The sequence below is a fragment of the Chiloscyllium plagiosum genome, chromosome 6 (assembly GCF_004010195.1).
Source record: "Chiloscyllium plagiosum isolate BGI_BamShark_2017 chromosome 6, ASM401019v2, whole genome shotgun sequence".
Lineage (NCBI taxonomy): Eukaryota > Metazoa > Chordata > Chondrichthyes > Orectolobiformes > Hemiscylliidae > Chiloscyllium > Chiloscyllium plagiosum.
In genome coordinates, this window is record NC_057715.1 from 93,369,742 (window position 1) to 93,395,589 (window position 25,848).

The 25,848-nt window shown below is 38.6% G+C and overlaps 2 protein-coding genes and 2 long non-coding RNA genes across 6 annotated transcripts in view; 2 read left to right on the forward strand and 2 right to left on the reverse strand.

Annotated features, from left to right (window-relative positions):
• The window catches only part of LOC122550826 (mitochondrial ornithine transporter 1-like), an 89,499-nt gene extending 72,883 nt beyond the window's left edge, over positions 1 to 16,616 (forward strand). For all 3 annotated transcript variants that reach the window (XM_043692132.1, XM_043692131.1, XM_043692130.1), the window contains exons 4-7: positions 3,354 to 3,494; positions 7,911 to 8,083; positions 13,864 to 14,022; positions 16,173 to 16,616. In XM_043692132.1, the coding sequence (XP_043548067.1) occupies positions 3,354 to 3,494; positions 7,911 to 8,083; positions 13,864 to 14,022; positions 16,173 to 16,294 (595 nt within the window). In that variant the 3' untranslated portion in view covers positions 16,295 to 16,616. The remainder of the gene's footprint in view (positions 1 to 3,353; positions 3,495 to 7,910; positions 8,084 to 13,863; positions 14,023 to 16,172) is intronic.
• LOC122550828 lies at positions 8,097 to 12,884 on the forward strand. Its single transcript, XR_006311956.1, has 2 exons — positions 8,097 to 10,769; positions 10,902 to 12,884. It is a non-coding gene; the product is annotated as an uncharacterized LOC122550828 (long non-coding RNA).
• LOC122550827 lies at positions 8,850 to 17,129 on the reverse strand. The gene is made up of 3 exons (XR_006311955.1): positions 17,050 to 17,129; positions 12,167 to 12,287; positions 8,850 to 8,933 (listed from the first exon to the last, which is right to left on the reverse strand). It is a non-coding gene; the product is annotated as an uncharacterized LOC122550827 (long non-coding RNA).
• A 1,068-nt stretch (positions 17,130 to 18,197) lies between these two features.
• Positions 18,198 to 25,848, reverse strand: part of tpte (transmembrane phosphatase with tensin homology) — a 64,619-nt gene continuing 56,968 nt past the window's right edge. The window contains exons 17-20 of the mRNA XM_043692713.1: positions 23,233 to 23,330; positions 20,017 to 20,112; positions 19,863 to 19,933; positions 18,198 to 18,309 (exon numbers count right to left, since the gene is read on the reverse strand). Of these exons, the coding sequence (XP_043548648.1) occupies positions 18,198 to 18,309; positions 19,863 to 19,933; positions 20,017 to 20,112; positions 23,233 to 23,330 (377 nt within the window). The remainder of the gene's footprint in view (positions 18,310 to 19,862; positions 19,934 to 20,016; positions 20,113 to 23,232; positions 23,331 to 25,848) is intronic.

Here is a 25,848-nt window from a genome sequence, read left to right on the forward strand (position 1 = left end):
TTGAGTGTTGTTGGAGCTACACTTATCCAGTGAGGAATATTAAATCACTGCTGAATTGTGCCTTGTACATGATGGACAGCCTTTGGGAAGTCAAAACATGAGTAATTCAGCTCTGACCAGCTCTTGCAGCCACAGTACTTGCCTGGCTGGCCCAGTAAAGTTTCTGGTCACTGGTAACCTCAAAGATGTTTCTAGTGGGGCATTCAATGATGATAATGACATTGAATGTCAAGGGGTGATAGTTAGACTCTCTTTTGTGGTCGATGGTCATTGGCTGACAGTGATAAGGCATGAATTTTACTACAGGTATTTCAATCATGCATATCTCAACTTTTTAGTTGTGAGAAAAATGTGATAATGATATTATTTTTAGTTGTATGTACAGTGAATGCTTAGCTTTTCTTAGTTCTTATTTGTTGTGGTTGCATTTTTGCCTCCAACATCAATGGTCAAATGCCAAAAACTCAATCACCCCCTTGTCAGCATGAGAAGACATCCACACACATTAGCTGGCAATGTTTTCTGGACTGATCACTTCAAAGTCGAACACATGAAAATCATAAAAATTCAAAGTGCAAGCATGCAAATTAATATATACTAGCTTCAGAATTTGTCTGATGAACTACAATTTATTTTGTCTTCATTTTGCAATTGCAGTGTTATTTCTTTCATCCCTTCACTGTGCCATTTTTTTTCTCTGAGCTCCATGAAAAATGAGGGACCAAGACAAAGAAGTCAGTAACCAAGGGACATAGATTAAAATAATTGGTGGATAGATTAGAGGGGAATTGAAAAGTCATTTAACACACTGGATGGTAGGAATCTGGAATCTGCTGCTTATTCAACCAGCACAGATCACTGGGCCGACTACAAATTTCTATAACAGAGGCCTTAATTAATCTGCATGTTCGTATTTCAGGATCTGTAATATTTCTGTTAAAAAGACATCCTTGCTTTTGATACCTAGCTGTAATGTATAAAATAATTTAAATTTCTTACCTTGCATAACATTGCAAAATCCCAAATGTTTATAAGGGAATTTGTGTAAAACATGTTATTGTATAACTTTCAATCAAGTAATAGCTGCTATGGTTTATAATAATTCAAAGCACGTTTTTTGCCTTGCACTCATCAGGACATTGACTTTTCATTGGAATTTTTGTCAAACAACATTTTATACTGTATGAGAAGAAAATGCTGATTGATCAGACTGATATGGAGGTGCTGGAGTTGGACTGAGGTGGACATTCCTGGTGAAGAGAATGCTCGAAACATCAATTCCCCTTCTCCTCAGATGCTGCCTGACAAGCTGTACTTTTCCAGCACCACTCTTTTTGACTCCAGGGTGGACAAAACCAAAAGTCACATGACACCAGGTTATGGTCCAACAGGTTTATTTGAAATCACATACATTCAGAGCATTGCTTCTTCATCAGGTGAAATGTTTGCCTTCACTCGACAAATGAGCACTGCTCCAAAACCTTGTGATTTCATATAAACCTATTGGACTCTAACTTGGTGTCATGTGCCTTCTGATTAGGTTGTTTAAGTGGATTGTGAATTGTAAAGGTGTAATCATGTATAATGCACGAGTTAGACGATGAGTAGTTGTGTGATACAGCTAGTTTCACCTGAAACAAAAACAAAAAATTGTTGGAGAATCTCAACAGGTCAGGGCAGCATCAGCATAAAGAAAGCAGAGTTAATATTTCAAGTCCAGTGACCATTCTTGGGAACCCATATGAGTTTCTCCAGTGATTTCAGTTTTTGTTTCAGATTTCCAGCATCAGCAGCTCTTTGTTTCATTTTAGCTGGCTTTACCTGTTGCTCAAGTTTTTAGACTCCTTTTTCTCTCAGGCAAATCAAAGAAGGACTGGCTACTCTTCAGGACTGAACGTCTCAATCTTATGTAGTAGTAACATAAATAATATATGCCATCAAACCAAAAAGATGTTCTGCTTATCTCACGCGTGATTAATGTGTTATGTGAATTTCAGGGTCAGTGTGATGATAGGTATATAGATCATACAATCCGCCAGTCTTTTGTCTGTATCAGGCAAGTTACTGACTGTACCCAACCAGCCTTTGATTTGTAAAATCTTTGCACCGTGTCCAATGTTGAATGTACATTTGGTAAATAATTTTGAATGTGTTAGGAATTATCCTGCCAACTAATTAAGGAAAATCAATCAATGTGGCACACTGGTACATACTGGAAGTGACACAGATTCGTAAACTGGGTGCTGTTCTTTGTAGGCAGTACAGATGCACACAAGCCAATCTGTGGTTCACTGGTCAAGGCAATGTCTCAAGGAATCAGAGTCAACCCGCCAATTAACTAGCAGTCGTCATTGAACTGATGCATTCTCCTCGGCCTCTAACAATAAATTAACAGGCATACTTCTCAGACAGTATAAAATATTGCTTCCCTTTTACGGTGCTTTTTCTTGAATATGTCCTGATGAGTGCAAGATGAAAAGCCTGAACAAAATGCATTTATTTCAGAAATATTCAAGTTCTGTATTATTAAATAACATATAAAGGAAAACATTTTTTGGCAAAAAATCCAGTCTCTAATGTTACGATGCTCATGAGTTATTCATTAGTTAAAATCTTGAAGTCAAGCAATGGTCTTTAATGCTGATGATGAATTGTCATAGTGTGATAAAGTGTTACAGACTTAAATGGACATGGTTCACTCAACTCAATGCTGAAATGAAGGGCTTATCTTATGAAAAAATGCTTCAGAGTCAGTGGAGTTTAGAACACTGAGAGGTAATCTTATTGAGTAATTTAAGATCTTGCGTAATTGGATAGAGTGGATACCAGGAGGGCATGGGAGAGACTAAAGATAACGGACATAGTTTAAGAGGTAACTTTTAAGACTGAGATGAGATTTTTCTTTCCTCTGAGGTTGTTAGTATGTGGAATTCTTTTTCTCAGAAGGTATTAGAGACTAGACTTTTCAATATATTGTAAGCTGAGTTATGGGGCACAGACAGAAAAGTGGAGTTGAATCCACAAACAGCTGAACCGTGATCATATTAAATGGTGGGGCAAGGTTCTATGTCCTATATTTCTACAAAATACAAATATTGACTATCTGAAATAATTACAGCAAATAAAGAGAGGAGGCTTCAGAAAAAAGATTTGTGTATAAAGCTAATAAACCTTACAAATGATTATATACTCAGCAAAGTTTGGACTCTGAAAAATTTGGGAGAGGCAGGCTTTCTATTTGAATTTCATGTTGGAGGAGGGGATGGTAACTGAAACAATGCAGCCCTGAACTTTTCCAACCGTAGGAGAATTTTCTGATCATCCTTTCAATATAAATGCATCTGTCATTTCAGTGATATACAGAAAGCAGCTTCTGGCTCTTTTGCATCAGTATTTGCCTCATTGGCCATTTGCCCAACAGAGTTAGTCAAATGTCGTCTCCAGGCAATGCATGAAATGAAATCTTCAGGAAAACTAGCCAAAGGACATCCCAGGTACGTCCTATTTTTTTTTATAAAACATTATCTTAATGCTTTTTTAAGATGCTAATTCATTCTTTAAAAGGATGCAGTCACATTGTGGGAAGTCCTTTTTGATCTAGTTTAAAGTTGAGCTACATAGTATACAAGTAGGTTGTCTGTTTCAAAGATCACTTCGCTACACGTCCTGCTCCCTCAAGATAAATGGGCAAGTATCCAGGTTTGCTTGTCCCTGCCACTATTTAGTAGCTGGTGTAACATTGTAGTTTGGAATATATACAATACCCACTTAAATTTAAATTTGGGTCTGTATGTATTTCCTATTGCGAGCACTTCCTGTGACTAATCATATCTAGACTTTGATTGGCATGCATCAGTTAAGGCTACAACATGTACCTTGAATGAAAAGTTTGAAATGTCCTCCTGTTAATTCACCCAATAATTAGATGATGATTTCAATGAGACTATCATATGAGCTTTGTGCACATGACACTTCTCAGCAATATCAGAAAACCAGGGAAAATTAGTGAGTGCCTACAGTTTTAGTGCCTCTTCCATTTCTGTTGTGATTGTAGATTGGCACAGGTAGAAACCTTTAAAGGATGTTTGGAGTCGGTGAAATGGAGAGAGGAAGAAAAATGTTAAAGATTGATTTACTTTCTAGCATGTTCTCCACATAGCCAGTGAGTGGGTTTTTTTTTGTGTGGAGGGGCAGAGAATCCCCAAGTGGAATCCTCACCTTCTTCCCACAGTGAGAGAGGTATTTCAGTCTTCTCATTGTGTTTAGTTACAAAGCAATGTTGTGGATGACAAACTGTAAAATGTCTTACTGGGGGAAATGGTTCGTATTGTAAGGAGACTTAAAGTGGTTGGAGTGAGAAAGAGAGAGAGAGAGGAAAATGTTTTTCTTTGTATGGTCTCTTAGTGGGATTCTTTGTAGCATTCAAATCTAAGTTGGGTTGTTACCTTTATTCAGTAGCATGAACCCTGCACTGGGTGCAAACCCATTTAAGGAAGATATTACCAAATCAAATTCCTGACAGCCACGACTGTATAGGTGAATTGGCCATGCTAAATTGCCCGTAGTGTTAGGTAAGGGGTAAATGTAGGGGTATGGGTGGGTTTCGCTTCGGCGGGTCGGTGTGGACTTGTTGGGCCGAAGGGCCTGTTTCCACACTGTAATGTAATCTAATCTAAAAAAAAATGGAGAGAGGAAGAAAAATGTTAAAGATTGATTTACTTTCTAGCATGTTCTCCACATAGCCAGTGAGTGGGTTTTTTTGTGTGGAGGGGCAGAGAATCCCCAAGTGGAATCCTCACCTTCTTCCCACAGTGAGAGAAGGTATTTCAGTCTTCTCATTGTGTTTAGTTACGAAGCAATGTTGTGGATGACAAACTGTAAAATGTCTTACTGGGGGAAATGGTTCGTATTGTAAGGAGACTTAAAGTGGTTGGAGTGAGAAAGAGAGAGAGAGAGGAAAATGTTTTTCTTTGTATGGTCTCTTAGTGGGATTCTTTGTAGCATTCAAATCTAAGTTGGGTTGTTACCTTTATTCAGTAGCATGAACCCTGCACTGGGTGCAAACCCATTTAAGGAAGATATTACCAAATCAAATTCCTGACAGCCACGACTGTATACAATTGGGGGTAGGTATCAGGAACTGTAGGATGCTTGCTCATAGCTTTCCATCAATAATCTTAGTGGAACATAAATTACACTTGCCTGTTAACATTACACATCTCTGCAAGCTGGTTGCAAAGTTAAATGGGTAAATTTTAGAATTGACAATCCTTAAGGCTGATATTAATAAAATACTGCACCAAAAGTGGATTGCAAGTGTTGGTTCTGCCCTTCACTCTGTGGACTACTTAAATCATTGGGGTTTGTGAGGAACTCTGCATATATATTTGTATGTACCCGTGTTGTACATCATATTGTGGTAAAACACTAACACCTTTGCATTGATGACTGCCTTCACTAGAACTAATGACTTCCAGATTGTTATTTCCAGAGATTAATAAATTTAGTAAGGATTGTAACTTTTTTTGAACCATAACTGTGTACAATATTGCAGAATCTCCACATTGGAGGCTTTGTTTGAAAACGTTTTTGTCGAAATATTCAAGAGGGAATCTTGACATATGTTTGATCAGCCACCCGAGCAGAAAGAATTCCTATGATCACAATACTTGCCAACATATTTTAAGCTTTCAGTAGAAGCTGCAAATTGAAGAAATCTGTACAAGTATAATCTTGTTACAATTACAAAGTGAATTTTTACCTCTCTCCTGTATAAGCGACTGCCCAACATGTTTTTCTTTTATAACTGTTTCAGATTGAAAAGTCAAGTTCCTAAAATATTGACTTGTGCTGTAAGCCAACCTACTAAAATGGATATTAATGCTTGTAAACATTTGAAAGTGGTAGTTATCTGTAAAGTTGGAAACTTCTCAAATGTGCTTCCATGTATTATAATCATAGAACATTACAGCACAGTATAGGCCCTTTGGCCTTCGAGGTTGCACTGACCTGTGAAATCAACATGAAGCCCATCTAACCTATTCCATTTTCATTCATATGTCCATCCAATGACCATTTAAATGCTCTTAAAGTTGGCAAGTCTACTACTGTTGCAGGCAGGCCGTTCCACACCCGTACTACTCTCTAAAGAACCTACCTCTGACATCTGTCTTTATCTATGTTCCCTCATGCTAGCCATTACCATCTGAGGAAAAAGGCTCTCACTGTCCACCCTCTCCAGCCCTCTGATTATCTTATGTCTCAATTAAGTCACCTCTCAACCACCTTCTCTCTAATGAAAACAGCCTTAAGTCCCTCAGTCTTTCGTCATAAGACCTTTCCACCATACCAGGCAACATCCTGGTAAATCTCCTCTGAACCCTTTCCAAAGCTTCCTATAATGCAGTGACCAGAACTCCCAAGTGCGGCTGCACCAGAGTTTTGTACAACTGCAGCATGACCTCACGGTTCCAAAACGCAATCCCTCTACTAATAAAAGCTAACACACTGTATGCTTTCTTAACAACCCTATCAACCTGGGTGGCAACTTTCAGAGATCTATTACATGGACACAGATCTCTCTGTTCATCTACACTACCAAGAATCCTACCATTAATCCAGTACTCTTTATTCCTGATGTTCCTTCCAAAGTGAATCACCTCACACTTTTCCACATTAAACTCCATTTGCCACCTCTCAGCCAAGCTCTGCAGCTTATCTATGTCCCTCTGTAACCCACAACAGCCTTTGGCAATATCCACAACTCTACCAACCTTAGTGTCATCTGCAAATTTACTAACCCATCCTTCTACGCCTTCATCCAGGTCATTTATAAAAATGACAAACAGGGCGGGCCCAAAACAGATCCTTGCAGTACACTACTAGTAACTAAACTCCAGGATGAACATTTCCCATCTAGCCACCACCCTCTGTCGTCTTTCAGATAGCCAATTTCTGATCCAAACCACTAAATCACCCTCAATCCCATGCCTCCGTATTTTATACCTTATCAAAGCCTTACTGAAATCCATATATGTCACATCAACCGCTTTACCCTCATCCACCTGTTTGGTCACCTTCTCAAAGAACTCTAAGGTTTGTGAGGCACAACCTACCCTTCACAAAACCATATTGACTATCCCTAATCAATTTATTACATTCTAGACGATACGTCATATCTCTTTAACCTTTTCCATCACTTTTACCCACAACCAAAGTAAGGCTCACTGGTCTATTGTCTCTACTCCCCTTTGTGAACAAGGAAACAACATTTGCTATTCTCCAGTCTTCTGGCACTTATTTTACATGTCAGTTTTATATAATGAAGTGAATTTTGCTGAACTTTTTACATGTACACTTAAATGTTCACCTTACTGTGATGAAATCTGAAGAGATTGAGTTCAGAGTCATTCTGAACTCTGTGTTCTGAAGAAGAGTTACTGGACCCAAAATGCTAAACCCAATTTCTCTGCACAGATGCTGCCAGACCTGCTGAGATTTTCCAGCAATTTGTTTTGAGTTCTAGTCTCCTAGCTGATAATAAACGAAATGCTACATTGTGATGTAGTGTTAGTGTCCCTATGTCTGGGCTAGATAGTCCAAGTTCAACTCCCTCCAGCCCCAGAGGTGTTTCATGTCATATCCAAACAGGTTGGGTTAAAAAAAATAAAATTAAATGGTACAAATAAAGAGACAACTTTAGGAGTGCATTGTTCTTCCTTCTTGGAGACTGCCTTGAGGAGAATTCTAGGCAAAAGGTCTTGAATTAAACCACTATGTTGTATATGTTTTCCTGTGTGACATTATTTAACAGAACTGCACGTGAACTCTGCAATAGGTACCCATAATGGCAAACGATCAAACTTATTCTAGCTATTAATGCAATTTGTACATTTTTTCTCCTTTTTTAGCACAGTTTGGGCAGTGATTAAAAATGTTTTGAAAACTGATGGTCCTCTTGGCCTGTACCAAGGTCTGACAAGCACATTGATGAGGGAAATGCCTGGCTACTTTTTTTTCTTTGGTGGCTATGAACTCAGTCGCACCCTTTTTACAAGAGGAGGCCGGTCCAAAGATGATCTAGGCAAGTACCTAAAGCAGGCTTTGAGTGTATGTGTGTTCATGAGTGGGATTGTTTATTGCAAGAGATTAAAATCGCAAGCTACAAGAAAATTGAAACCAAATGATTCTTGTTCTTCTTAACTCTGTTTCTGTTGTAACAGGAATTTCAAAGCAACTGATTCACCAAATCGGTCGTTACTTTTAAACTAAATTTTAGCATTTCTCCTAACAGTTTCTAATATTGATTATGATGTTCATAAAATTAGAAGGAGCACCATCATTCTTCTTTTGAATTCATTGTTGGATAAGTTCACCTTTTTCAATAATGAAAATTGCAGGGGGCATTTCCTTTTGATGTGTCTTGAACGCTGGCTTGAGGTGGTTCACAGATGTTACTAGACTGGCAAGTCCGTTTAATAGGTTATTGGGTATTACAGTTTGTCAGATGGAGTCCCAGTGACCTAGAAAGAGGCTAATGCTAAAGATTGCTTTACAGATTTCTTTTGTTTTAAAACCAAGGGCTTTTTTGTGTGTGGAACCAATTTGATTTATCACCAATTCAGGGCCATGTGCTGCTGCATTTTCTACAATTAGATGAGGTACTGTTTTCAAAAAAGTGACGACCTTGCCTCAACATTTAGTGAGAGCACATACTAACAGCCAACTCCTTGCTGCATCCTCACAGCACAAAGATTTCTTTTTTTCAGTTGAGGAGTGTTCCAAGGTTAGACCTGTTGGTGGAATATTCTAAGAGGAAGCTCCCATGTTTTTGTTCCAGGACTGTAGAGCCCAATATCCTTGGCAAGTGCTTCGTCTCAGAGAATTACCAGTTCCTGTGTGTATTCCCTCCATTTCCACTCCTTTCCAGAATCCTGTGGAAAGTATAGGCAGATAAATCGCAAATATTCAAACAACAGTGTAGAAAACCAAGTTGTTGGATTTTATGAAAATGAGTGGGTTTTTGTCCTACCCACCACCTTGTATAGAGACCAACCCTAATTTAGCAGGAGCTCATTCTGGCTACAAAAAGAAACCTGATCATTTAAAATTAATTCTAATTTTAAGCCTATGGCACATGAAAGTAAGTTTCAAGTGTACAACAGATCCTTGCAGCAGCTGTACCCAATCCTCATGTATATTGAAAGTTTTTTTTTGGAGGGGAGGGGATGTAGGAAAAGAGAATTGAAGTGCTTACATAAGATTGGTGCACTGAAAATATGCTTTTTTTGTTCAGTTAATAGTGGGGCACAAGTGCATTATTTAATTTTTCAGCAATTATTTTCCATAATTTCCTGATAAAAACACCTCATCTAACTTCATTTACTGTGAAATTCTTTCCCTCTATGATCATCCTCTTCCTGCCTCAATTTGGTTTTCTTGCACTTCCTTTCCCTCTAGCTCAGCCTGTCATTCTTCTGTCCTTTTCATCCAATTTATACCAACATTTCTACTTCCATCTCCAAATAGGTTCCACTTGGTGTTGGTGCATCCACAGACTCTTAATGCTTGTATTTTTTGCCACTCCTCCTGTCCAACCCAAGAAAAAACACTGTTTGCATTCTCTGCCTTGAAGTGGAAAATGGATGATGTGCTATAGCTAATGTTATTTTGGCGGGTGTACGTGGGAATTCTTTTCCTCATAATTGCCTGAAACAGTATGGAGGGATAAGGAATTGGTTTGTGTAGATTTTGTCAGCAACGTTTGGCATGAACTAAAGCCATACTGACTTCCAGCTTGTATATCATTGTATACTTTTGTTTTAACTAAAGAGATAAAAATCTCAGCTGTAATTCTAATTGAGTCAAATTCTTCAATTGCAAAGACTTTCTCCTTAAGTAATTGATATCATGACTAATGTATTCAAAGCCCAAAATTCAAAATTGAAATGTGTTCTTTAATAGGAGGATTTAAAAACACTGACTTATGCAGCAAGATAAAATTGGTTTCAAAAATCAATATGGATGTGAAGTGACTTGCAAAGTTGCTGTCAGTGGAAGTCCAGATTTACCCATTGATCCACTAGTGAATTATGAAATGAGAAAAATGTTAATAATTTGGCCAAGTATTTCTATATAGTTTTTTTTTTGTTCAATTTCTATTTGCCCTCAACTGTTGGTACACTGTCTCCTGGAACCATTAGCATGCAGCTAGTGTGCTAATGGCACCAGGTTAGGAATTAAAAGCAAATCTAATAGTGGCAATTCAACTATTGTTCATTTATATACACAGACATTTTGATTTTTGTTTTGAGGAGGAAGTCTACTACCCATGACCTCAGATGCTAAACAATGCAGTGGACTCTTAACTGCTCTCTGAAGTAGTCTAGCAAGCTGCAAATTTTGATTTTTGTTTTGACAGTGTTCTAGGAAGTGTGTTGTTTTTATTCAGAGGATATAAACAATCACTGCACTATCAGCATTTGTTGTCCATCCTCAATTGCCCTTAAAAAGGGTGGTGAGCCATCTCCTTGAACCTCTGTAATCCATTTAGAGTAGGTGGAGCCAGCAATGTTAGAGAAAATCAGGTCTTCTGAAGGAGATAGGCAACCAAGCTAAAGCATTCTTTTGATCTCAAAACAAATCCAGGATAGTAGGGTTAGATTAACGATTTGTCCTGTGGTGGATTCATCACCTTTGATATGGAGGCCTTATTATGGAGCACTCTTTGAATCCTTAATGAAGAAAGTTTTATGGCTAAGTCAAAACATGTAGTGCTTGTAAGGCAGAGCTGGTCAGGCAGCATCTGAGGAGCAGAAGAGTCAATGTTTCAAGCATAAAGCTCTTCATCAGGAATGAATGATAATGTTTTGAGCATAAGCTCTTTGACTCCTACTCCTCAGATGCTGCCTGACCAGCTGTGCTTTTCCAGCACCACACTTTTTAAACTCTGATCTCCAGCATTTGCAGTCTTCACTTTCCTTATAGGAAGTAGCAATTTAATTAACACAGCATTAACCTTGGTGGATGATTAGGAAGTTTCCCATTTTAAGATTTAAAAAACAACTCTGTTATGAACCCTCAACTTTGGTTCAACCAAGATTATCTGTAGAAAATTCAGAAGCTGAGTGGCTAATGGGAAGTTATGAAGTCTCTGGTTAGCAATGTGACTATTTTGGAGCTGTTCCCCCCACCCCCACCCCCCAAAGTGCCTCGAGTCATAGGTTATCCTAGTACTATCTGTAATTGGCTCAATTGCCATTTGCATTTTTTAAATAGTTAGAATTTTAGTTTGGGCATCCTGGCTATAATCCTGATGTGGGCTTTAAAAAGGAGGCACCCACTTACAGTTAGCAGTCCCTTAGAGGGTTCAGGACCTAGGAACTTCAACAATAGAGAGTGACCCCTCTTCAGTTGGTAGTTTGAGCCCCTATCACAAGCCAGACCTCAGTGTGCCTTTAATCATGTCCAGTGCATTCCAGGGTTTTTTGGCTCCAAAATCATCAGTTTCTTAGGGTCTTGTCAAACTAAATTGTGCTTTTAAAACAAAAATGTTGGTGTTTAGATTGTTGATAGCCCAATTCTGAAAATAATCAATCATATTTGAGAACAATAGCCTTCCACTTCCCTCTTCTGTAAGGCATAATAATTCCATCAGAATACATTGTTATGCTCACATTGAATATATGTCCCCTTTATCAAGTTTGTGTGATGGGGAAAATCAATGGATATCAACTAATGCTTTGACTACATGTATTGTCTTAAATTTGACTAGAAGGGCCATGTCAATTTAAACTGAGGAAAAAGCTATTTAAATATTGGTATCTTGTGTAGTGGATGCTTTTAACTGGTAAAAGAAATAACCTCCATAAAAAAGGCCAAAGGGATGATTTTCACTCAATTTCTCAGAATTTGGTTTGGGATAATAGTTGAGTGATGGCTTGGTTTGCACAAGCTGCAGATACAAAATACTATCTGCATTAATAAACTCTGGTCTTTTGTACCCTTTTATCATTGTAGGATTTCATTTTTCCCATTGGGGTTGAGATAAATTCAATCACCAAATCCTGCTGTGTATTTTCAATGGTCACAAATTCAGTCAAGGCGGTAAGTGAGCAAACAGATTCTAGCACTGAGCAGACACTGCTATTGCCTAAAAGTATATTACCTGAGGTATACAAGGCATGTTTTTCCAAAGGTAGACTGCATTAAGCTTAGACATAACTGTGGCCAGCTGCAAACTGTTGTAATCCACCAGCGGTATGGCAGACGAGTTGGAGGATTAATGGCTGGTGGGAGTAAAAAAACTAGTAACCCAACAAAATACATTGTACAAAATCACACTAGTCAATAACTAATTAGTCAATTATTGAAGGGAATAAGAGCAGGGAAGGTTAAAGGAGATAAGAACTTGTGCTGCTGTTCGATTTCCTCATGACTGTTGCCCTGGTTGTATCATTTTATAAAAAAGATTGAAGGGTGTTTGATTTTAAAGTTGAAAAGGAGCCTCTTCAGTCTAAAGAGACCAAGAAAAATCTGCTTACACTCTCTCGTGTAGAAGTTGTGTTACATTCTGCCTGGTGTATGTGATAAGAACAAGGAAAGGCCTTTTTTGAAAAAAAAAGTCCTAAATGGGATACAGAAGCAGAAATTATTGAAGGTGCAGGATATATTGACAGTGGTTAATACTGTTAATTTATAAAGCAACTTAGCCATTATACAAAGGGAGACTATACAAAAGCAACAAACCTTGTGAATTTTTTTTTAAGTAAAGCTCATCCTGAGCTAGAGTAGTGTCCAATTAGGAAAGCTAACAACTACTTGGAACATAAAAATAGGGAGGTTGAAACAGAATCTGGAAATAGTGTGCAGTACTGATCATCTTACTTAAAAAAAGGGTTAAATATATTGAGGCAATTTAGGAGGAGGTTTACCCAACTAATCATTGCAATGAGAGAGAGGCAATGTCCTATGAAGAAAAAGTTGGTCAGACTACACTTATCTGCTGGAGGTTTAAGAGATTGAGACAAGATTGTGGTGAAGGGATATTATGAAAATCTAGAACCAGTGGACATTGTTTGTGAAAAGTTCTTTTTTGAAAGGGAGGCAGCAAAATTTGAGGATGATGAATGTTTGAAAAGGTGGCAGAAGCAGGTGAATGTTAAGCAAGGGGTGAAAGATTAGTCAGGGTGGTGGGTTTGAAGTTACAATCAGATCAGCTATACTTCGAGATGCTCTGCCATTTAAGTCTGAATGGTCTACTCTTGCTCCAAATTTGCATGCACATACAATTCTTGGCATCATACTTTCAAAAGTGTGTAGATGTGAGGGGGTACAGAAATAGACAAGTCTGGGTTCAGAAATAAGGAACTTCAATTAATGAGAGTGACGAAAGACTGGGGGTTTTTTTTCCAAAAAAAAAAGGTGGGGTTTTATTCAAAATAGGGGATTTAGACAGACTAGGCCCTGGTATACCCAGGAAGCAGAGGGATCAAAGCTTCCACTATGTTTGTGGTTTGAATCTGTAATGCACTGCCCAATAAGTATGCTGGAAGGAGGATTAGATAGAAGGATCATCTGTGACTATTCTATAAATGTGATTCTTTGAATTCCTGTGAATTCAGAGAACACAAGCGTTCACTATCCTTTCTTAGCTGTATGGAGAAAATGATACAGGGCTGTCTGCTATGGAATAATTCACCAGTTTATCAAACCCTTCTCAAAGTAGCATACCAAAGTATCAATTTACATAAAATTCCAAGGTATAAAAATTTTACTAACAATCAGCATAGTTAAATATGACATGAATGGAGACTTGATTAGATGCTGCTGCAAGTTAACTAACTAATTTTGTTTCATAAAAAGGTCCTATTCCCTTGATGGTGAGTGGTGGTTTTGGAGGTGCCTGTTTGTGGATTGCTGTTTATCCAATCGACTGTGTAAAATCTCGTATACAGGTCCTCTCAATGGCAGGCCAGCAGGCTGGTTTCTTTAATACTTTCCAAAATATTCTCATGAAGGAAGGTAAGATGGGTTTTGCTAGTAAAAAAGTATATCTGGTTAATATTTACCCTTTCCCTCTGACTTACTACTGTATTGCCAAAGACAGGTAGGAACAGCCAATTGCTTGTGCAAAACAGATTTAATACAAAACAAGTTGTCCAGAATAGGAGGAGTGGAGGGCAGAGAATCTTGATGGAGTTTAAAATTAATACTTCCCTCCCTTCCACAGTCAAGTGGTCAGAGTCAATCCACCGTATTCAGATTTTGTAGAATAAGCAATGTTGGAAAAAAATAAACATGGAGAGACAGCTATGCAGGTAATTCATCTCAAAACAAATATTTTCAGCTAACACTAACTTAACAAGTTAGGGTAGCCCAATTCTACTTTTGTAGAAAGAATGTCTTGTCCCTATTCAATTTTACTACCCAATAGTTCAGTACAGCTATTTGTTAAACAAAAATAATTTAGAACTGGGCCAGTTGCACACTTTGGTCATCAAGATCTGCACAATAGGTCAAATTTTCAAAAAGGCTCTACTAATCTTTTACCCATCCACAACGTATTAAGGCTGGAGCAAAATGGGTTAATCTAATTAGTCAGAAGGAAATTATCAGGATCATGATAAAGTAGTGCACATAATGGTCAGATGAGTGAAGTGTTTAAGAATAAACATTTAAAATCATTTTGGAATACTAAGTATTTAAGCAAAATAAATTCAATGGAAACATGCAAAATATTCTAATTCAGATTGATGACAGTACAATTTTTGGACACTAGCACTGATCATGGAGAAGGTGCAAACAAAGATAGTTACTGCATAAGTATTTTAAGAGGCTAGAGAGCTGAAAAACAGCAAAAGAATCTAGAAATCTTCTGAAAATTCAGTAAAGTTATTTTTTCCCCACAAATGCATACATTTAAAACTAAGATCATAAATTGAAACTGTTTTAAAAAAAAAAGTGGGTGCTGAAGGAAATTCAGTCATGCTGAAAGCTTGAGAGAGAAGAGTTATGGAAGAATCAGATTAGATTAGATTCCCTACAGTGTGGAAACAGGCCCTTCGGCCCAACAAGTCCACACCGACCCTCCGAAGAGTAACCCACCCAGAACCATTCCCCTCTGACTAATGCACCTTACACTGTAGGCAATTTAGCATGGCCAATCCACCTGACCTGCACATCTTTGGACTGTGGGAGGAAACCAGAGCACCTGGAGAAAACCCACGCAGACAGGGAGAATGTGCAAACTCCACACAGTGTGGAGGCTGGAATCTAACCTGGGACATTGGTGCTGTGAGGCAGCAGTACTAACCACTGAGCCATCAGCAATGGAGGGAGATCTCATTCTATTACCTTGCTGAGAAAGCTCCTAGGATTAGCATTGTATATTTTTCACATCTTACATGGCCATTGTTACAGCCTTTTGAGTGCTTGTATCCTCAGTTGAATTGAGCTGGGTTATCAGAAACAAAAAGTAACAACTTGCAAAGATGGAGGCAAGTTTGGTTTATACAACAGCATCAAAATGCTGCTTAAGCTGGAATTCAGAATTATTCTAGTTGGATGAACTGTAGTGCAGACCAGGATTTAGACGACCTGCAGATTAACTGACTGTTCTGGCAAAGCAGTTTTTGAACATTTTATATACACTTCTAGCACTGGCCATAGCTCCATTTTGAAATATGGAAATCAAGGGCAAGACATGCTCAGAAAATGCAGAATTAAAACTACTCAATACCTGCATCCTTAGGGGGAAAAAAAAAAAAGTATTGCTGGATCAACACCCAAACCTAGCCATTTTTAATCATGGTTGTGATATCTTGCTTATTTTCCTACATTGCAAAGTGCCTACATTTTAGTAATTAGCCTAGTAAAAGCACTTGAGGGGTTAAATTCCAAACTATTTAGAATTTATAGTAGTTATTCCAACATAAGCTTCGTACATATTTTGAAGCAAGTTTGCTGGGTATGTATCTGGGACAAATTGAAAACCCAAAAGTTAGCATCTGTGCTCAGTTTAACAATTCAATGAGACTAAAACTCATTGTTAATTAGGAGAATTTCAAAAATTAATGTTGTATGAGGCAGCAACTTTGTGTACTATGATACCTCCACTTATATCTCTGCTTCAACATTGAAATGGTTAACATTTCATTTTCATTTACCTGCAGGTTTGAAAGCAATCTACTCTGGATTAACACCAACAATGATACGTGCATTTCCTGCCAATGGTGCATTATTTTTGGCCTATGAACAGAGTAGAAAAGCTATGATGGATTATATGAGTGACTGATTGTATTCTAAAGAATGATTGAAGCATTGCTCCCAAGAATTTGATTATGCTGCAAAAAGCCAATTTAGGACTAGCTGGAACATAAAACTGGATATTTGATACTGTACATGGTAGGATGCTTAAAATCAGTGCAAAGAAATTGTGGATCTTTCGAAAGTAGCTGAACTTAATTTAACATTAACTTAATTATTGCCAAGATTGTAATGTATTCTATAACTCAAAATGGTGTTCTAAATTTCCAGGAAAAATAAATCAAAGACTTTACTTATGCAAATTCAATATTGTGAACTAAAACTTCAAAAAATAAACCAGAAGTACACGAGAGGATGCAGCTTTTAAAAAAATCATCTACCAATTCTGACATTCCCACTATCACAGAGCAAGCAAAAAAATATGGAGTGGTGCTAACTTACTTTTCCTTTTATAAGTAGAAAAAGAGTAGGTAATAAGCAAGGCATCTACCTCTCAACCAGCCAAGTGACCTTTCCTCCCTGCCCCATTGTCAGCAGTGTATGTCATTTAAAGCAGAAGTAAATGTTTCTAGAGCCTGGTGTATGTTATACTATTTTTAAAAAAGGTTTCACATCAGAGTCAGGCTCCAATGGCACTAAATATTATTTTTAAACATAAAAGGATATCAGACGCATATTGGCATTTCCACTGCAAAGCTCTTTTTTGTGTAGTTATTGCAAGCACGATGCTTTAGTATTGAAAAAGCACAACCACATCACTTCATTTCAAAAAAGTGCACGTACCTATTGTACTTGTCCTACTTCCCAAATGTTGCATCTACATATGTAGGAAAAGAGCAGGAACTGGATCCTTTTACCCTTCTGTAAACATTATCAAGTTACAGTATCACAAGACAATTCTATTCACAGGAAAACATGTCAGACATTTGCTACTAGTAACAATGGCTAGGAGAAATCCCAAAGTAGGAAGTCAGTATTTTACTATTTATTGAAGAACGTTTCAAGAACTCTACATGTAAATAGATTCAGTGATAGATGCATTTGATAACTACTGACATTTAATAGTTGAACAAACATTTACTAAATATGTAGTTCAAGTATGTGTGGTAATATTCAAGTTTCATATCAAAACATGAAGTGTGCACAAATTCCATTGGAAGTGTTCTAGGCTTAAGGGTTTGTAACATACAGAAAAGCCACTTCATTTTAAGCAGATATGAATAGTCAGATCACTTAAGTATCAATAGGATAATTACATTAATGCCTGTGCTGTACAAGTCTCTTTTGCTCCCTTCCCTCCTGCAGTGCAGTGCTATTTGTGGTTGGAGCCTTTCACCTGAAGAACACAAGTATCTAAGTATTCCAGTGGCACAATTCAATACTGCACGACTATGTTCAATACATTATCAGGCTACTGAAATATCACTGAAAGGACAAATCATTTCAACAAATCAGAATTTCAGAGCAGGGAGTGCAGGGGGGGATGGCTTTTATTAACCCTGTTATAACATTGCTGATAGCTCATGTTTCTTCTGGAAAAATGCCACTGGGCAGGTAAAAATCAGTTTTTATGAAGTAAAAAATATCAAGACTAATCCAGTCCTGGGATAACTGATAATCACACCCTCTTTCCGATGAGGTAAATACAACACTGGCAACTCTTAAGGAAAATGGGCTGGAAGGGGTTGTGGTGAAGAGGAGGGTGCCCTGCAGCACCAGAATGATGACTCTTTGACCATTTTCCAACAGTTTTTCCTTTAGTTACAAAAGTCTGAAGTACTTAACATGAATATCTTGCAGCAAGTAGAAGTTCCCAATATATTTCGCCCACCCCCCCCATTGAAGGCAGTACCAGACTCCCAATACAATATTTACATTACAAACTGCCTGGAATCATTCTATACCCATTCTGTTCCTGAGGTGGCCTTAGCTTAACTGGAATCAGGATCATCAAAATTCACCTCCACTGCAAATTTTTCACTGTAGATTTTCCAGGTTTTTGGTTTGTGTGGGTTGTCAAGTTCATCTCTAGACAAGTAGAGCCTAGACAAATTTGAAAAGAGAAAATGTTTCAAAAAAAAGTTACCAAATTACATTCATCACTAATGTCAAAACTCTGGAGACTATTAAAAAAAGAAACAAGAAATACTTGTCTGATTGGTGCTCAATCAACCCCACCACCCTGTGGCCCAACATGTCAACTACTCCTCCCCCAAGGACATGCAGGTCCTGGGCATCCTCCACTGCTGCTCCCTCACCGCCTGGGAGGAAGAACGCCTCATCTTCTGCCTCAGAAGAGTTCAACCCCAGGGCATCAATGTGGACTTCACCACTTTCCTCATTTTCCCTCACCCCAGTTCCAACCTTCCAGCTCAGCACTGTCCCCATGACCTGTCCATCTTCCTTTCCACCTATCCACTCCACCCGTCTCTCTGACCTATCACCTCCATCCCCACTCACCTATTGTACTCTACGCTACTTTCTCCCCAACCCCCTCATTTATCTCTCCACTCTGCAGGTACCCTGCCTCTATTCCTGAAGGGCTTTTGCCCAAAACATCGATTTTCCTGCTCCTCAGATGCTGCCTGACCTGCTGTGCTTTTCCAGCACCACTCTAATCTAGAGTCTGATTTCCAGCATCTGCAGTCCTTGTTTTTACCCTCCTGATAAATTTACTCTGCAGCTCAATCTAACATTGATCAACTCAAAAATGCTCACAATTGGATTTTTTTTTTTTTTAAAATGAGTTCAGACATTATCTGTAAAAAAAAAAATCTAGTAGTTGGCAATTCTAAATCTCATTGGACAAATCTGCAAAGATTACTTAAAATTGGAAAGTAGGGACTACACAGGCTTAACTTTTTCAGCTTATAAATTGTCCTTTACTTGTCTGAAGGAAAGTCAAGGATACAGCTGACACCTGAATTTTAATAAAACAGTAATCTTAAATTCACTCAAACCAATAGCAGCTACCTATCAAAAATCAACACCACAGAACAGATTATTGCACATCTGTATGATCATGGTTTTACTTTTGCATCCGATATTGTAGCTAAAGTCCCCCAAAACATGAAATTTGGGTTGAAATATTGAGACAGAAGTGGCCAGAAGCTTGATTTCAGATATCTCTAGTGCGAGATAGAGTCATATGGCGATAGTGTGAAGTATTTGCAATCTTTCCTCCTTTCGTATATCAAATTGTCAATGTAGTTCAGTTTCTTTAATGCACTTCCCATCTCACCCCACCCACAAACCCACTTGTAAGTTGAAGGACCCTGCGTATCAATGGATAGAAGACTAAGTAATAAACTCCGCTAGATTATCTGAAGGCTATACAAGTCTTCTCAAACAACACTAACATCTTGATTAGGCAAGAGATTTGAGTCCAAATGTGTTTGCTTGACATGATCATGCAGAAGAATTTTAAAAACATCAAGCCTATTATCTGTTACAGAAATTTCAAATGATTTAAATAGGATATATGACCAAGCACAAGCAGTTACATACTGGATTAAAGTGAGGCAATAGTTGAATTGGTCTTTTGCCTCCTTTTAACAGATTCTTAAAACTATTCTTGAACTATAATTTGACTGTACCTATTATTTACAATGAAAGAGGTGTTAAACCAGAAGTAGAATGGACAGTCATCATAACCTTTCGGAAGGCCCTGGATAGAAGGAAAAAAAAAATTTGTTTAAGCCATTGCGATGCATTTATTTTTAAGAATTGTAAAAGATTAGACAGACTTACCCCACTAGACTCAAATCGGACTTTAACATCACCGCTCACTTCAGGACCGTTCTCCAAGCTAATTATAGCAGAGTTACTCCCAGCATCAAAGAACAGCTGTAAAAATAATTTATAATGTAACTGCTGAAAGGAGTCACCAAATGTTCATAACTTTAAAATTAAGTACAAAAAGACACTAAACATTGAAAACTGAGGTTACAATTTACAATAGTAGGCTTTCCTCATGTAAAATCCAGACTTATTTAAATCAATCTTCAGATGGTGCAGAACAGCACTAGCAGGCAGACAGAAATCAGAGGGGAATGTGCATACATTGACGCATATCCACTGGGGTGACAGGAATAAGTGCTGGCCTATAGCAGACAATAAGTGAACAAACAATTGTACATACAAAATGTACATTTAAAAAAACAATGGAAGATTATCTTGGATAATATTCTTTAAACTCTCGCTGTTGGATTGATGCATTAGAAAAAAAAGCAGCCATTTTAGAGGAAGCTTCGAGAAATTCAAAACCAAAAACTTCATCTGACTTGATACAAGTCAAGCCACCATGTGCATAACAGCCCCTTCAGAAGGAGCTCTTCTCAGCCTTTTCTCTTCCTCCATATGGTGCCTACCTTCAGGGTCTCAAAAATTATGCCCACTCATCCAATCCTTTCAATAATCCCTTTCCACCTATTCCATGAGTTAGAGCTTCTGAAATAAGTATCATCCTGCAGTCAGTTTTGTTTAAATTCATGGTTGTGGGGTATTGTTGGCTGGAACAGCATTGTATCCAAGCCCCACATGCCTTGCAGTGGTGAGCTTTCTGGAACTGCTGCAGTTCAGTGTTGTGAGTTACAGCTTTGTCTTCCTTCTGCTGCTTAATTGTTAAAGTTTTCTGTTCCTTATCTCCATTCCTCTGGCAGACTGAAGTTTTAACTTGAATCCCAAATCTGCACATTAAAAATCTGAATGAGAAAAGCTGAATACTTCTTGCCTTTAATGCAATAGGTGCTAAAACATAGGAGCTTTCAACCTCCTAAACTTCAAATGCTTCGGACCTTGTAAATGAGCACAGGCATGGAGATGTTCAAACTGGAAGCCATAACCTTCAAAACTCCTTTCACTTATGGGCTTAGGAAACAGGAGCAGAAGTAGACCATTTAGTGCATCAAGCCTGCTCCACCATTCAATAAGATAATTGAATGGTGTATTTAAAAATTGCACATTCCCACCTATCCTCAGCCTTCCATTCAATTGCTGAACAATGTGTCCCCCTCAGTATTAAAAAATTAATGAGTTGCCTCCACTGTTAAGGCAGAATTCCAAAAGTTGCAGAGTGTCATTTCTATCCTAAAAAGACTGAACACTTGTCCGGGTTGAGGATTCACTCAAAAAGAAACATCTGTGTCCAACTTGTCAAAATCATTCAAGGTCTTGAATACATAAAATCAAGTCGCCCTATATTATTCCAAATGTTTTAATTCGCTCACAGGAGGGTGTCACTAGCTAGGCCAGCATTTATTGCCCATCCCTTTTTTCCTGAAGGTCAGTTAAAAGTCAACCACCTAGCTATGTGGTCTGCAGTCACCAGACCAGGTAAGGATGGAAGTTTTCTTTCCTAAAGGACATCAGTGAACCAGATGGATTTTTCCCAACAAATTGGCAATTCCAGATTTCTGAATTCAAATTCCACCATCTGCCATGGAGGAATTCAATACTGGGGGGTCCCTAAAACATTACCTGGATCTCTGGATTACGTCCAGCAATAATACCCTTATTTCCACTGGAGGCAATGGCGTAGGGTATTATCCTAATCTTCAGTTGCTTTTGGCAAGTCAGTAGTGGGGATGTTTACTTTGCTTCATTCTATTTGAAACTGCTCAGACACTGAACCAGTCTGTGCCTGCAGGCAAAGGGTCAATCAGAATTGGATGCATGTGTGGCATTAGTGTTAGATGCTGCCTAAATGCCAAACAAATGACCAAGATATAGGAACAGAATTAGGCCATTCGGCCCATCAGGTCTGCTCCACCATTCGATCACTGCCTTGATAACCCTTCTAATCAAGAACACCTCAGTCTTAAATACATCAATAACTAGGCCTCCACAGCCTTCTGCAGCCACACAAGACAACTTGAGAGTATCCCATCACACTTCTGACTGGTGTCTTATTAAAATAGTTAACAGCTTTGAGGTGTTGCAAGTTGAGTTACTTGCCTCAGAAATCCTAGTCTCTTACAGCTCAGTAAATTATATGCCAATTCATACAAACACCAAGGTGTTATATTGGAGGAATTCAATAATGTAATAGTGTAATTATACTGGTACACCATGGAATCCCTACAGTGCAGAAAGAGGCCAGACCATTGAGTCTCACCTGACCCTCCGTACAGCATCGGACCCAACCCCTGCCCTATCCCCATGCCCCACATTTACCATGGCAAATCCAACCACCTTGCACATCCCTGTACACTACAGACAGACAATTTAACATAGCCAATCCACCTAATCTGTACATCTTTGGGATGAAACCAGAGTGCCTGGAGAATGTCTATGTGGAGTCTGCACCAGAGGTCAGGCTCTAACCCTGGTCCTTGAGTGTGAGGCAGCAGTGCTAACCACTGCCACTATGCCACCCATGTGAAAAGATAGGATTAGATTCACTCTTGGATGTTGCCATTGCCTGGCACTTGTGGCAAGTAACATTTATGCCAAAAAGCCTTAATATTGCTCAGGTCTAGCTGCATACAGACACTGCTTTAGAACCTAAACAGTTATGAATCAAACTAATCATGATGCATCAAAATATCCCCAGTCTGATGACATAATAGAAGGAAAGTTATGAATGAAACATTGATGGTTAAGACAGTATCTTGAAGGTACTCCTGCAGAGATGCCCTGGGGCTGACATGATTGACCTAAATGACTCCAATCAGTGGAGAGCTTGCATCAATTCCCAGCAACTTGCTAGGGCACATTGATGCTAGTCAGTTAAATGCTGCTCTTTCATCAAGGCAGGCACTCGCGTCCAAGCTTAACTTTGGTCCATGTTTCGACCAAAGCTGTAAGACAGTAGTCAGAAGCTCAGTGCATCAGACATGCGCGCACGCACATGCACACCCAGCAGGTTGACAGAAAGTGAAAGCATTTTAAATGGAATTGATGTGCTATTTGGTATGAGATGGATCTCAAACTTTCCTGAGTTTTGTTGGTTATGGTAGGTTTTACCTTGCAGTTTTCTTGTGTTGCACAAACACACTGAAATACGAGCACCTTCTTGACAATAATTTCAACTTTCAGGTCACTTCCATTGTTTCGGCCAACTCCTGTATGGAGCAATGCAAACAGATCTTTATTAGTTCTTAAGAATCTACATGCAAAATATCAAGAGTTTCAGGTTTGAAAAGTTTAAAAATGTATATAATATTATATTTGGAGATTTTAATGACTGATTTACAAAGACGCAGGGTGAATTGTCAAGAGAAAATCTGAAACATTGAAGCCAGAGCCTGGATTGACCAAGGATACTGCATATTCTGCATTTGACTTATTTCAACATCCAGATATAGACAGTTTAAACCTGTATATCAAGCACCACAACTACTTAAAGCCCAAGTAACCGATTTATTTCATGTGGATTGGTAGATCACCATAAAATGAACAAAAATGTTAAACAGCCATTTAGCCATCAGTACAATCTGTTAGAAAAGAGGAAGTATGGAGGGAATGATCTTGCTATTTTTATCCTACCATGTCTTGCATCGCTGCTAAATCCTTCTATAATCAGCTTCAGACATTGGATATCTTACTATATTTACTATGCTTCTCAACTATGAACATTTGTGTGTCACTGGAGGGAGTCTTATATTACTGGAAACCACGGATTGTCTTTCTAGTGAGAAAGCAGCCCTATGGTCTTCTGGGACTATGGACACTTCACCTTTACACTACTAGATATGCTGCCTTTCAGAGAAGTTTTTAAACTGTCATGGCGAGAGAGACAAGAGATTTCATGACACTATTTTGATGATGATGATTATTATTTGTAGTACTAGTAGAGACAGTTCACTGTGGTGTCTTGGCCAATATTTATTTCCGAACCATCATTTAAAAAAAACTGGTCATCACCACTGTTGTTTAACAGAAGCTGAAACGGTGTGTCAACTTCTTACACCACAAAAAAAAGTGACTACATCCACAAAAATATTGAATGACTAACACACACTAAACATCCAGGAGGTAATACATAACACTATATAAAAATGGTTTCAATTTCAATTATGTGGATTTTAAATGCTTCAATACATGGCTCACAGCCAGAAACAATTTACAAATTACAGGATTTTTACCCAGGTTTGCAGAGCTAGACCAACTAGATGGAAGATTAGTAAATGAAAAGTGCTTTGATAACACTGGCCACAGTGCTTCAAAAATGGATGACACTGTTGAAAGTTTAGCCACTTGATACATTGACATTGCAACCAACTTGCACACTGCTATGAATTGCAGATGGGGTATATATCAGTTTAATCTAACTGATGAGGAGAAAGTGAGGACTGGAGATGCTGGAGATCAAAGCTGAAAATGTGTTGCTGGAAAAGCACAGCAGGTCAGGCAGCATCCAAGGTGCAGGAGAATCGACGTTTTGGGCATAAACAACACATTTTTCAGCTATAACTAATGGTCTGTTTGAGAGATTCATTTGAACAGAGGGTATTTGAAGTTTTTTTCTCTGTTGGTAAAGAGACTGTACAACAAGAAAACCTTACATTTATTGAAATGGAAAATCATTCCCTCAATGCCAAATTGAAGAAACAGCACTGGCTGTATTCAAGTTCTGGACCCTGACTTGAATGATTAAAACTTTTAATTCTAGCAAGAATATTCCCACGTATTCAAACAAACATTCAACTGAGATAATATTTACTAGATTAAAAAAAAGGAAAACACCCAAATAAGTTCAAACTATTGGAGAAGCTAATTTCGGGAATGGAAAAAATTTCCAGAGTTGAAAGATTAGAAAAATTTTAAAAAATGTTGGTTAAGCGTTGTGTACTTAAAAATCAAAAGTCACAATTTGCTTTGCACTTATGTTTATTTTATGTTTATCTTGCAAATGTAATTGAGCACTTTACAGAAGAATAATAATGTGAGAAGAAATTGAACACATGCAGTTTTGTAGGTGAATGTGGCAGCCATTTTGCACATGATCCTCAAAGTTGTGTACCAATCACTTTACTAAATCCATACTAAGAGTTGTGCATTCCCTAGTACACAGTTTTCCATCTCATCTAACAGGAGAAAGTGAGGACTGCAGATGCTGGAGATCAGAGCTGAAAATGTGTGCTGGAAAAGCGCAGGTCAGACAGCATCCAAGGAGCAGGAGAATCGACGTTTTGGGCATGAGCCCTTCTTCAGGAATGAGGAAAGTGTGCCAAGCAGGCTAAGATAAAAAGGTAGGGAGGAGGGACTTGGGGGAGGGGCGTTGGAAATGCGATAGGTGGAAGGAGGCTAAGGTGAGGGTGATAGGCCGGGGTGGGGGCGGAGAGGTCAGGAAGAAGATTACAGGTTAGGAAGTGGTGCTGAGTTCGAGGGTTGGGACTGGAGACAAGGTAGGGGCGGGGGGGGAAGAGGAAACTGGAGAAATCAGAGTTCGTCCCTTGTGGTTGGGGGGCTCCTAGGCGGAAGCTGAGGCACTCTTCCTCCAGCTGTCATGTTGCTATGGTCTGGCAATGGAGAAGTCCAACGACCTGCATGTCCTTGGTGGAATGGGAGGGGGAGTTGAAATGTTGAGCCATGGGGTGGTTGGGTTGGTTGGTCCAAGTGTCCCAGAGGTGTTCTCTG